The sequence below is a fragment of the Jaculus jaculus genome, chromosome 5, assembly GCF_020740685.1.
Source record: "Jaculus jaculus isolate mJacJac1 chromosome 5, mJacJac1.mat.Y.cur, whole genome shotgun sequence".
NCBI lineage: Eukaryota > Metazoa > Chordata > Mammalia > Rodentia > Dipodidae > Jaculus > Jaculus jaculus.
In genome coordinates this window covers 77,232,167-77,245,176 of record NC_059106.1, presented here as the reverse complement: position 1 = coordinate 77,245,176, position 13,010 = coordinate 77,232,167, and the positions used below count along the sequence as shown (strand labels likewise).

At 43.4% G+C, this 13,010-nt stretch overlaps 1 protein-coding gene across 5 annotated transcripts in view; it reads left to right on the top strand.

Moving 5' to 3' along the window:
• Ccdc30 (coiled-coil domain containing 30) overlaps positions 1 to 13,010 on the top strand; it is a 164,646-nt gene that overhangs the window by 112,440 nt on the left and 39,196 nt on the right. For all 5 annotated transcript variants that reach the window (XM_045149712.1, XM_045149711.1, XM_045149710.1 and 2 more), the window contains one exon: positions 1,106 to 1,260. In XM_045149712.1, the coding sequence (XP_045005647.1) occupies positions 1,106 to 1,260 (155 nt within the window). The remainder of the gene's footprint in view (positions 1 to 1,105; positions 1,261 to 13,010) is intronic.

The following is a 13,010-nucleotide window of genomic DNA, read 5'->3' as shown; positions in this document are numbered from 1 at the left end:
CCTACTTGGAGGAAACATTCTTTTCTCTATATAATCCCTTTCATACATTTATGTTGAAATGTGTGAGTGAGCCGGGTGTGGTGGCACACGCCTTTAATCCCAGCACTTGGGAGGCAGAGGTAGGAGGATTGCTGTGAGTTCGAGGCCACCCTGAGAGACTCCATAGTGAATTCCAGGTCAGCCTGGGCTAGAGTGAGACCCTACCTCCAAAAAACAAACAAACAAAAAAAGTATGAGTGTATTGTATATGGAAGTACAAATTTATTTTAAAATTAGGGGCTGGGGACTGGAGAGATGGCTTAGCAGTTAAGGCATTTCCCTGCAAAGCCTAAGGACCCAGGTTCAATTCTCCAGGGCCCACTTAAGCCAGCTGCACAAGGTGGCGCCTGCATTTGGAGTTTTGTTTGCAGTGGCTAAAGGCCCTTGCACTTACTCACTCTCTGCATCTATCTATCTATCTATCTATCTATCTATCTATCTATCTATCTATCTATCTGTCTGTCTATCTATCTATTATCTATCTATCTCTATCTTTCTCCCCCTCCCTCTGTCTCTAATAAATAAATAAAAATAAAAACTTTAACAAAGATTAGGAGCTGAGGTGATGGCTCAGCAGTTGAAGGCACCTACCTGCAAATTCTACTTTTCCCCCAGTTGGATCCCTTAGTACTCAAGTAAAGCCAGATGCACAATGTGGCAGACATATCTGGGGTGTGTTTGCAGGAGCAGTAGGCCCTGGCACACTCATATTCACACACACACACACTCTCTCTCTCTCTAATAAATAAAGATTTTTTAAATTTAAATTAGGCCAGGCATGGTGGTTCACACCTTTAATCCCAGCACTTGAGAGGCAGAGGTAGGAGGATTGCCGTGAGTTCAAGGCCACCCTGAGACTACATAGTGAATTCCAGGTCAGCCTGGGCTAGAGTAAAACCCTACCTCAAAAAAACAAAAAAATTAAATTAAATGTAGCTGCTACACACTCTCCCTTAGATCAGTCACCATGTGTTACTACTACTATGACCAATATCTACAGGTTCGTTGACTAATTTGGTAAAAAAATATTCTTCCCAATGTTTTACGTACAAACTTTTCATTCAAGATTTTGGAGCTGCAGCAGAAGCTAGAACATGCTCATCAGATCTGTCTCTCAGACACCTGTGCTTTGCGGAAGACCCAGCTGGAGGAGAGGCTCAAAGAAGAGATGGACAGTGAGGCCAGGCTACAGCAGCAGTGCAAGGAAGAACGGCAGGAAAGGTGAGGGGACAGAGGTCATTCCCAGGGGTTAACCGTGCTCGTGGTCCTCAAGGGAGTTGCTTTGCCAATGTCATATTTCTTCTCAGACTGTCTCCCAGCTTCTGTGTAGCCCTTACTACACCATATCTGGTTTAACTTCTTCTCTGCCAGAGTGTAGGGCTCACTCCTAAAGCCAGAGATGCTTTCTTATTCTGGGACACACCTGGCACACTAGCACATTTTCTTAAATGACTGGATTGCCTACAAAATCTGGTGCATTGCCTATCTAACTCTCTGGTATGGTTGGCCTAAATTCAAACTACAGTGAAGGAGGTATTTCATACTGATTGCATGTTGCTCTCCCAAGTGGTTCTGGATAGTTCATAGCCTCTAAGTCACCAACACACTACTACTGAATAGAAACTTTCACCTATCTTTTCCAAAATTAGTATGATGACTACTATTGTGCTTCTTCTTTCTTTCTTTCTTTCTTTCTTTCTTTCTTTCTTTCTTTCTTTCTTTCTTTCTTTCTTTCTTTTTTTTTGAGGCAAGTCCAACAGATTGCCTTTTTTTAATGGGAGAGATACAGACAGAGAAAGTGAGAGACAGAGAGAGAGAATTGGTGTACCAGGGCCTCCAGCCACTGAAATTGAACTCCAGACACATGAGCCACCTTGTGTACTTGCATCACTTCATGCATCTGCCTTATGTGGGACCTAGAGAGTTGAACATGAGTCTTTAGGCTTCATAGGCAAGTGCCTTAACCACTAAGCCATCTCTCTAGCCCCTATTGTGCTTCTTACATAAAGCATCTCTTTGGACCCCCCTAGACTTCTAGCTGCAGTAGATAGTTCTATCATAGGGCTTTGTAGTCAGGACTACTTAGTAAATATATTAATGAATTCTGAGTATTTGACTAAATAAATGAATATATGAATCAATAATGAATTCACTCAGAGGCTAGGGAGGAATACTTGCCTTGCCTGTAAAGTCTAGCAAGATGGAAGGCTACACTGTCATGATACAACTTGAGCCTGATCTGACCCACAGCAATGAGCATACATTTTTAAAAAATATTTTATTCATTTATTTGACAGAAAAAGAGAGAGAGAGAGAGAATGGGTGTGCCAGGGCCTCCAGCCACTGCAAACGAAGTCTAGATGCATGTGCCCCCTTGTGCATCTGGCTAACATGGGTCCTGGGGAATTGAACCTGGGTCCTTTGGCTCTGCAGGCAAACACCTTAACCATTAAGCCATCCCTCCAGCCCATAAGCATGCCTTTTAAAGATAATAAAAGAGGACTGGAGAGGTGGCTTATTGGTTAAGATGCTTGCCTGTGATGCTTAAGGACCTAGGTTCTATTCCCCAGTACTCACATAAGCCAGAAGCCCAAGGTGGCCTGTGAGTCTGGAGTTTGTTTGCAGCAGCTGGAGGCCCTGGTGCACTCATTCTCTTTCTCTCTCCCTGCCTTCTTCTCAGATAAATAAATAAAATAAAATGTTTTTTTATAAATGTAAGTCAGGTATGGTGGTATACACCTTTAATCCCAGCACTTGGGAGGCAGAAGTAGGATGATCACTGTGAGTTTGAGGCCACCCTGAAACTACATAGTGAATTTTAGGTCATCCTGGGCTATCATGATACCTTACCTTGAAAAACAAAACAAACAAGAAGAAAAAAAAAAAAAAAAGGTCCCAAAGGCAAATATATGATGAGCTAAAGAAAATGGGTGAAGCATGAAGGAACAAGTAACATCAGTCTTGTGTTCAGCAGATGCAAAGACAATGTGCCACAGGTAGAATAGCTGAAGTAAGAAAATCCAAATCATCTCAAGAGAAAAGCTGCCCCAATTTAGATATGAAGGATTCTCATGTAATAATATGATGGTTTATATTGATTGTCAATTTAACACAATCTAGGATCATTTGTGAGGGATTATCTAAAGTAGGTTAGTTGAGAGGAAGACCCACTTTAACTGTGGGCAGCACCAACAGGTTGGGGTCCTAGACTACATAAAAGGGAGACAGGCTGGAGAGATGGGTTAGTGGTTAAAGCACTTGCCTATGATGCCTGTGTACCCAGGTTCCATTCCTCAGTACCCATGTGTTGCAGTCCAGTTCTCATTGCTGGTAGTAATCACCCAACCAAGAGCAGCTTCTGGGAAAAAGAGATTTATTTTGGTTTACACACTCAAGGGGAAGCTCCACGATGACAGGGGATAATGATGGCATGTGCAGAGGTGGACATCACCTCCTGGCCAACATAAGGTGGACAGTAGCAACAGGAGAGTGTGCCAAACACTGGCATGGGGAAACTGGCTATAACACCCATAAGCCCACCCCCAACAATACACTCCCTCCAGGATGCATTAATTCCCAAATATCCATCAGCTGGGAACCTACCATTCAGAACACCTGTTTATGGGGGACACCTGAATCAAACCATCACACCATGTAAGCCAGATACACAAGGTGGCACATGCATTTGAAGCTCGTTTGGAGTGGCTCGAGGCCCTGGTGCACCCATTCTCTCCCTCCCTCTCTCTCTCTCTCTGTCTCTCTCTCTCTCTCTCTCTCTCCCTCCCTCTCTCTCAAATAAATAAGTAAAATATTTGAAAAAATATATTAGAAAAAAAGGAGAGAGCTGAGCAGCTTCCTCACTGTGCTGAAGGTGACCAGCTGCCTCAAGCTCCTGCCACCATGCCTTCCCCTAGTGATGGAACTATAAGCTGAAATAAACACTTTCTTCCTTATACTAATTTTGTCAGATATTTTTGTTGCAGCCATGAGGTGACTAATATGTTAAGTTTAGTAAAATACAATCTTATGTTAATGTCACTAAACACCATAAGGAAACTGGCCACCATGGACAGAAGGCAGTGGAAAAAACAAGCATCGCAAGAGCCTCAGAATTCTGAAGTGACTGTAAAACAGCTGTGTGAAAGAAGCAGACCAACTATAAAAGCACAGAACTGAAGAGGGAAAAAGTCTGGTCACCTATTTTTAAAGCTTAGTGTCCTTGTCTCTAAAATAGGAATAATGATGCCATTTCTGTGAAAACTTGCCAAGAAGAAATTTGTAGAAGCAACCTTCAAACACAATGTAGGGAAAAGACATGAGTTGGGCACTCGCTATGGCAGGACATGTACTAAATTGGAATGATCAGAGAAGATTGGCACAGCTGCTACACAAGGACGATATGAGTAGGGAAATTCTTCTATCAGAGGGAACTGTAGGGCTAGAGAGATGGCTTAGCGGTTAAGCGCCTGCCTGTGAAGCCTAAGGACCCCGGTTCAAGGCTCAATTCCCCAGGACCCACATAAGCCAGATGCACAAGGGGGCACACGCATCTGGAGTTTGTTTGCAGTGGCTGGAGGCCCTGGCGTGCCCTTCCTCTCTCTCTCTCCCTCTCTCTCTCTCTCTGTTGCTCTCAAACAAATAAATAAAAAATAAAAATAAAAGAAGGGAACTGTATAATGTTATGGTCTTATAATCTGGAATCACAATTTATATATTTAGATTCTGACATACTTTTTTGCTTAAAATATGTGATCTGTTTATCTGACACTAAATCTTGTAGAACATTAGCCTAATGATATGCTATAAGTTGCCTAGTGGATCCTTTATTTTTGGACATCTAGAATATTTCGTAGTTTCTTACTGCTAAAATGACTCATAATTTGCACTGGTAAGAGGATTCAGAGAACTAGAATGAGTGGGAGGAATATATATTTAGGAAGAGGTTTGTGTTATGTTCTGTTTTGTTTTGGGTTGTGCTGCGTAGGATCAAACCCTGAGCCTCACACATGGTAGGCAGGTGTTTTGTCACTGAGCTGTATTCCTAGGCCTATCAGAGATTGGGTCTTGCACAGGTGTGGGAACTGATTCCACAGTCTGTGTGGCTGTAATCTTTGCAGCTCACACTGGAGCTTGAAGTGTCAAGGACAAGCAGGAGGTAAGGATGAGTGCAAAGTGACAAGAGCAACAATGAGCTAGAGTATGCAAGGACCCAGTAGCCCCCATGCCAGCTCTCACTGCCTCAACCTTGATAAAAAGGTGTCCCGCAGAAGCTGGTATCCCTCACCATGGAGCTAGACAGACCTGTGGCCCAGGAGATGGAGAAGATAAGGAGCATCCAAGGAAAGGCAGAACTGTTGCAGCCTGGCAGTTGTCTCACCCCAAGGGAAGAACTACAAAAGTACCTGCTCCATCCTTGCAAGTGTGAAAAACAAAATGGTAAAAGCCGGTCATAGTGGTACCTGCCTTAATGCTAGCACTGGGGAGGCTAAGGTAGGAGGATTGCTATAAGTTCAAGGCCAGTCTGGGCTACACAGTTTCAAGTCAGCCTGAACTAGGGTGAGACTGCCTCAAAAAAAAATTGGGGGCTGGAGAGATGGCTTAGTGTTAAGACACTTGGCCTGCAAAGCCGGAGGACCCAGGTTTAATTCCCCAAGACCCACATAAGCCAGATGCAGAAGGTGGCACATGCATCTAGAGTTCATTATCAGGGCTGGAGGTTCTAACATGACCATTCTCTATCTGCCTCCCCCTCTCTCTCAAATAAATAAAAAATATATTGCTGAAGACTCCACATTCTTGGGCTGCAAGGTTACTGAGAAATCAAGCTGGAGCTGAGCTGAAAGCAACCTCCATGTAGTCCAGCTGACAGAAAGCTGGAAAAAGCCACGCTGCATGCAGCCCTAAGGGAGAGAGAGAGGTCATCATCAGTGATAAACAACAGTGGACACTGCAAGCCTTAAGTTTGGCCAGCCAGGCCAAATGAGCCAATGAGTCCAGTAGTGCCATGTCTCTTATGGGGGAAACCAGCCTTCTCTAATTGGACTGGAGGCCTGCTCCATGGACGGAAATACATGACTGGTACTGAAAACCTAGTCAAAAGCCTATGGTGGAGGAGGTCATGAGCCCTAGGGATGCAACACCTGCTGATGTCTGGCTAAATGCATATATTATGCTCACCAGACTCTCTGGCAAGCATTTTTTCTTAATGTTCATACCCATATATTAATGCTACTCTCACTTTTGGTTAGAGAAGCATCTCTTTTCAGGTGGCAGTGACCTTGGGAATACTCAAAAGGCACCACAGTGCTGAGAAGAAGTGACAGAGGAGTGCTCAGCACTGAAACGTCTCTATTACACCTTCCAAGGCTCCAGGGTCCATTGAGGAAGAGGTGGCAGAAAGAATGTAAGAGCCAAAGGAAGAGTAGGACTGCTTCAATGCAATCATCCTGACACAAAATAGCCTGGACCATATCCATGACCTTGCAGTGCCTAACACTACCTACACAAGACCCTTATAATAGGAGGAAAAAAGCCGGGCGTGGTGGCGCACACCTTTAATCCCAGCACTCGGGAGGCAGAGGTAGGAGGATTGCTGAGAGTTCAAGGCCTCTCTGAGACTACATAGTTAATTCCAGGTCAGCCTGGACCAGAGTGAGACCCTACCTCGAAAAACCAAAAAAAAAAAAAAAAAAAAGAGGAAAAGATGATGACATCAAAATAAAAGAGAAACTAAGAGGGAGAGGGGATATGATGGAAAGTGGATTTGTGAAAGGGAAGGTGGGGGGTCATCATGGTTTATTGTCTGTGATGGAAGTTGTCAATAAAAAATTAAAAAATAAATAAATAAAATAATAACTTAATAATTTAAATATTAATAATTAATAATTAATAATTTAAAATCCAAACTTTTGAAACCAGGTGTGATGATGCATGCCTTTTTAATCCCAGCACTTGGGAGGCAGGGGTAGGAAGATCATTGTGGGCTTAAGGCCAGCCTGGATCTACAGAGTGAGTTCCCAGTCAACCTGGGCTTGAGTGAGACCCTACCTTGAAAAACCAAAAAATTGTTCTACTTCTGCCATCCTGCACAAATGGATTTCTTGTAGCTCACTCTGGCCAGAAATATACATGGGAGGAATTCTGGCAAACATGCTTATCCTAGCCAGGTTGTCATGTTACAAAGCCACCAAACTAAGAGTTGTGACGCTGTGATCACTGTTGTCCTTCCTCCTCATCTTCTTCAGTAAAGGGAGGAAATTCATTTGGCCAGAACAGAATGTTTGGGGATAAGACATGGCAAGAAAGTAGTGCTAGAAAGGTAAGGCTGTGGAGAAACCAGCAAATCACTTGAGAAGTATCAGTCTATTCATTACAGATGTCGGTCTTCAGTTCCCCTTTCTTGAAATATCTTTTTTAACTATTTTATTTATTTATTTAAGAGAGAGAGAGAGAATGGGTACACTGGGGTCTCCAGCCACTGCAAAAGAACTCCAGCCCTGTGCCACCTTGTACATTTGGCTAATATGGGTACTAGGGAATCAAACTTGGGTCCTTAGGCCAAAGGTGTATAGAGAGAGTTTTGAGGTATGGCTGTGCTTGCTTGTGGTACTGTCTACTGGTGGTATTGTTTTGCTCGCTGTAGTGTTTCTCTAGTTTGGATGTATGGGAGGGAGCAGCTTCTTCAGCCACTGACAGAACTTCCTCTGGATCTGCAAGCCTGAAATAAATCCTGGCCTCCCATAAACTGTGTGTGTTTGGAAGTTCATCCCAGCAAGGTGGAGCTGAATGCAACGTATCCCCTCTCTCAATCTTCCCACAGATTGTATAGAATTGAGATTATTTCTTTTTTAAATGCTTGGTTCATGTTCATCATTAAAACAACCTGAAGCCAGATATGGTGGTGCATGTCTTTAATCCCAGCACTTGGGAGGCAAAAGTAGGAGGGTCACTGTGAGTTCGAGGCTATCCTAAGACTACATAGTGAATTCCAGGTCAGCCTGGTCTAGAGTGAGACCCTATCTCAAAAAAACAAAACCAACCAAACAAACAAACAAAAAGCCTGAATCTTGTGCTTTACTTTTTGGAAGGTTATTAGTTGTTGGTTCTTCTCTGTGGTCAGCTTCTGCTCTACTAGTCAAGCTGGTCTCAGATTTGTGGGATCACATCATGTCATGTTTCCACTTCAGCCTCCTGAGTAGCTAGTACTACAGGTGTGCACCACCACTCTTAAAAGAATTCAATTTCTTTAGTAGAAGGACTATTCACATTATCTGCTTCTCTTTATGTGAGTATTGCTAACTTACCAAGGATTCAATCCATTTATCATCTAAGTGATCAAATAAGTGGACAGAGTTGTTTATAATATCCCTCTATTATCTTTTTTAAAAATATTTTTTATGTTATTTAAGAGAGAGACAGAGAAAGAGATAGAGAGAGGATGAGTGTGCCAGGGTCTCCTGATAGTGTAAATGAACTCAAGATGTGTGTACCCCTTTGTGCATCTGGCTTTATATGAGTACTAGGGAATGCCTATGGAGCTAAGAGCTTTTCTCACAGGGTGTGGTGGCACACGCCTTTAATCCCAGCACTGGGGAGGCAGAAGTAGGAGGATCACTATGAGTTTCAGGCCAGCCTAGGACTACAGAGTGAGTTCCAGGTCAACCTGGGATAGGATGAGATCTTACCTCAGGAAAAAAGAAAGAAAGAGAGAGAGAGAAATGAAAGAAGGAAAAAAGGAAGAAAGGAAAGGAAAAGAAAAGAAAAGAAAAGAAGAAAGAAAGTCTTCCTCAGGCTTAGGGAGATTGCTCAGTGGATAAAGTACTTGTTGCACAAAGCATGAGAACCTGAATTAGGATCCCCAGAATCCATGTAAAAATGCCAGGCATGGTGGTCTGTGTTTGTAATCCCAGAATTTAGTGGGTGGGAGGCAGAGACAGGTGGATCCCTAACTTGGCTAGCTAGTTAAGTCAACCTGGCAAAGTTCAGGTTCAGTGAGAGATCCTGTCTCAAAGAAAATAAGGGGAGGAGTACTAAGAGTATACCCAACATCGATCTCTGGCCTCCACATGCACACACATACATTCACATTCACATATACGTATACCACACATACACATGCAAAAAACAAAGCCTTCCTCAATAAAAGCCCTTCACACTGGGAGTGAAGCAGATGGTGTGGGGACACTTAGAGGTGAGTATAAGACAGAGGGAGGCCTAGAAGAAGGTAGGGAAATGGCTGGGTGGAGTAGGGAGAGTTATAATATGGAAGATGACTTGTTTGAAGAAGTAAAAAAGTTCACTGGCTAGAAGAAAAGTTTGGTGTTGGGAATGTGGCAAGCAATGAATCTAGAAAGAGAGACTATGTCCAGTCCATGCAGAGTCTAATAAGCCACACTGAACAGTTTGGACTTTACTTATGGGACTCCTCTGAAGGATTTTAAGAAAGAGGGAGAAGTTGGGTATGGTGGTACATGCCTTTAATCCCAGCACTTGGGAGGCAGAGGAAGGTGGATCGCCGTGAGTTCGAGGCCACCTTGAGATTACATAGTGAATTCCAGGTCAGCTTGGGCTAGAGTGAGACCCTACCTCGAAAAAAAAAAAAAAAAGGAAGAACGAAAGAAAGAAAGAAAGGAAGGAAGGAAGGAAGGAAGGAAGGAAGGAAGGAAGGAAGGAAGGAAGAGGGAGAACTGGGGGAGATGACTTAGCAGTCAAAGGCACTTGCTTGCAAAGCCTGATGATCTGTGTTTGATTCCCTAGTACCCACGTAAAGCCAGCTGCACAAAGTGCTGCACGTGCCTGGAATTTGTTTGCAGGGCAAAAGGCCTTGGCGCACCCATTCCCCTGTCTTCTTGCAAATAAATAAATATTTTTTAAAAAGGAAAGAGGGATTGTGGAGCTGGGGGTGTAGTTCCATGGTAGGACACCGGCCTAGCATGCATGAGTCCCTGGGTTCAATAAACACCAAAAACAAACAGGGAGAGTTTCATAATTTGATTGTGACTTAGGACAAAAACTGGCTGTTTTGTAAGAAGTGGATGGAAAAAGAAGCTCAGGCTATAGGAAAACTGGAGTGTCTTTTCAGTCCAATGATATCTGCAAGTCCTTTGTTATTGAAACTACATATATTATACAAAATACTTTCTAACATATTCATGAGTTACTCTTTTAATCTTGACTTCCTATATTTTCCCCTGTCAGTTTTCAAGGCCCCAATTTTACAGTAGATAACTCAAGGTCTCTTTAGTTTCATCAGATTAGTATTTCCCTTTCAGTCCCAAGACTGATCTCTTAGTCTTTTCCTTTGATCAAAAATTGAAACAAACAAACAAAAAAAAAGCCAGGCATGGTGGCGCACATCTTTAATCCCAGCACTCGGGAGGCAGAGGTAGGATTGCCATGAGTTAAAGGCCACCCTGAGACTACAGAGTTAATTCCAGGTCAGCCTGAGCTAGAGTGAGACCCTACCTCGAAAAAAAAAAAAAAATTGAGAACATGGCCTGGAGAGATGGCTCAGGTGTTAAGGCATTTGCCTGCAAAGCTTAAGGACCGGAGTTCAGTTCCCCAGGACCCACGTAAGCCAGATGCACAAGGGGGAGCATGCATCTGGAGTTTCCAGTGGCTGGAGGGCCTGGCGTGCCCATTCTCTCATCTCCTGTTGCTCTTTCTCAATCCCACAAAAAATAAATAAATAAAAATGCATTTAAAAAAATTGAGAACAGAGCTAGGCATGGTGGCACACGCGTTTAATCCCAGCACTCGGGAGGCAGAGGTAGGAGGATCACCGTGAGTTTGAGACCACCCTGAGACTACATAATGAATTGCAGATCAGCCTGAGCTAGAGTGAGACCCTACCTTGGAAAAAAAAAAAAAAATTTGAGAACAGTACCATCACCAGAAACTTGCACTGATCTCACTCTGTCTGGCCCCCTGGTCCTTGCAATCTCTGTCAAGAGAATTCAGGTGAGAAACACAGCACAGTGTAAAAGAGGCAGAGTTTTACCACAGGGCAAAAGGGAAAACACTCATGGACAGTGGCCAAAGGGACCATTATAGCAATGTGCATATTAGTCAGGCTTTACACTATTTCTATTTCTTTATATTATTTGCAAGCAGACAGAAAGAGAAAATGGGTACACCAGGGCCTCTAGCTGCTGCAAACAAACTCCAGATGCAGTGTCACTTTGTGCAACTGGCTTTATGTGAGTACTGGGGAATTGAATCCCGGTCATTAGGTTTTGAAGGCAAGTGCCTTAACCACTGAACCATCTCTGCAGCCCTTTACAAGTCTCTAAAACAAGTAGCTTTTCCTGAGGGACATTTTACAATCCAGGTGATTGGCAGACCCATTTGGATTGGCTTATAGGAGAGGATAATGGTATGGCATGTTCTTTATCAGAAAACCTACAATAATCTTGTAAGGTTTAGGGCTCCTGGAACAAGGTTTAGATAGTTATCCATTAACAACCTGCCAGGAAGTTCAGACTGTCTCATCTCCTCCCAGGGCTAGAGATAGGACTCGGGACCCATCCCTCTTACTAATAATTCAAGTCCTGCTCTCCTAGTTCTTGGTTTTCCAAGCTGTTCATTATAAAGGAGCAGTCCAGCCCCAAGATCCTCTTGGCCTGCTAAAATCTAACTGCTACCCAGCAGAACCATAAAGAAGAAGATGATAATTGCAGGGATTGCTCAGGTGTACATCCAGAGGATTAGCTATAGCAAATGACAGTAGGGATGTTGATGGAAAGGTAGGTGTGAATGGGAGAATCTAAGCTACCACAATCCTTGGAGTACCTGGATTTACATCCAGGAAACAAAGAACTATGAGCCTATGTCTCAAATATGTCTTGCCTGTAATCACCCATTGTGTGCTGAGTATATGAAGGTTAGAGAAAGAGAAGCTATATGTCCATTGTGAGTTACTGCCCTGGCATGTAGGTGTGAATTGTGCCCATAGGTTCTATTTCATCATTGTCATTATCATATGCTTTGAGATAAATATACTAAATGCACAGAACCTTGGTCTTCCAGGAACTGTAATCTGAGGAAATTCTCTGAAGGAACAAAGAACTAATGGTGCTTGGTGTTTGGAAGAGTGGATTTCCTCATGAAATGCAGCTCACTCATGAGTCAGCTGTAGCAGTGCTGGCATGTGTCACCAGTGTCCATAGTGCTGGTAGTTAACAACCCTGCACTGAACCGGGTCAAGGGCTCACTGTATAAAGCAGGGAGGAAGAGAGAGTATGAGGTTCAGGATTAGAACCGTATTTCAGCCTTGTTCTCTCTTCTCTGTGCCACATTGTTCTCTTCTCTGATGTAAGGAAAACAATCTCTTTTTTCATGGTGGGGGGTGTTTGAGGGGTGTTTGAGGTAGGGTTTTCACCCCAGCCCAGTCTGACCTAGAACTTAACTATAGCCCCAGGCTGGCTTCAAACCATGATACTCCTCCTACCTCAGTTTCCTGAATGCTGGGGTTATAAACATGAGCCACCAGGTTTTCAGGAAAACAATTTCTTCCTCACAGATTTATTTGGATGGTAAGAGAGAATTAAGAAAAGCTCTGTCCAGGGGGCAGGGGATATGATGGAAAGTGGAGTTTCAAAGGGGAAGGTGAGGGAGGGAGGGAGGGAATTACCATGAGATATTGTTTATAATCATGGAAGCTGTTAATAATAAAAAATAAAAGCTCTGGCCAGGGCTGTTGGTTCACACCTTTAATCCCAGCACTTGGGAAGCAGAGGTAGGAGGATCGCTGTGAGTTTGAGGCCAGCCTGAGACTACACAGGGAATTCCAGAAAAGCCTGGTTTAGAATGAGTCCCTACCTTGAAAAACAAAAAGAAAAAGAAAAGCTTCTGGGCTGGAGAGATGGCATAGTGGTTTAGATGCTTGCCTCCAAAGCCTAAAGGATCCAAGTTCAATTGCCAGTACTTGCATCAGCCAGATGCATAGGGTGGCACATGCATTTTGAGTTCAT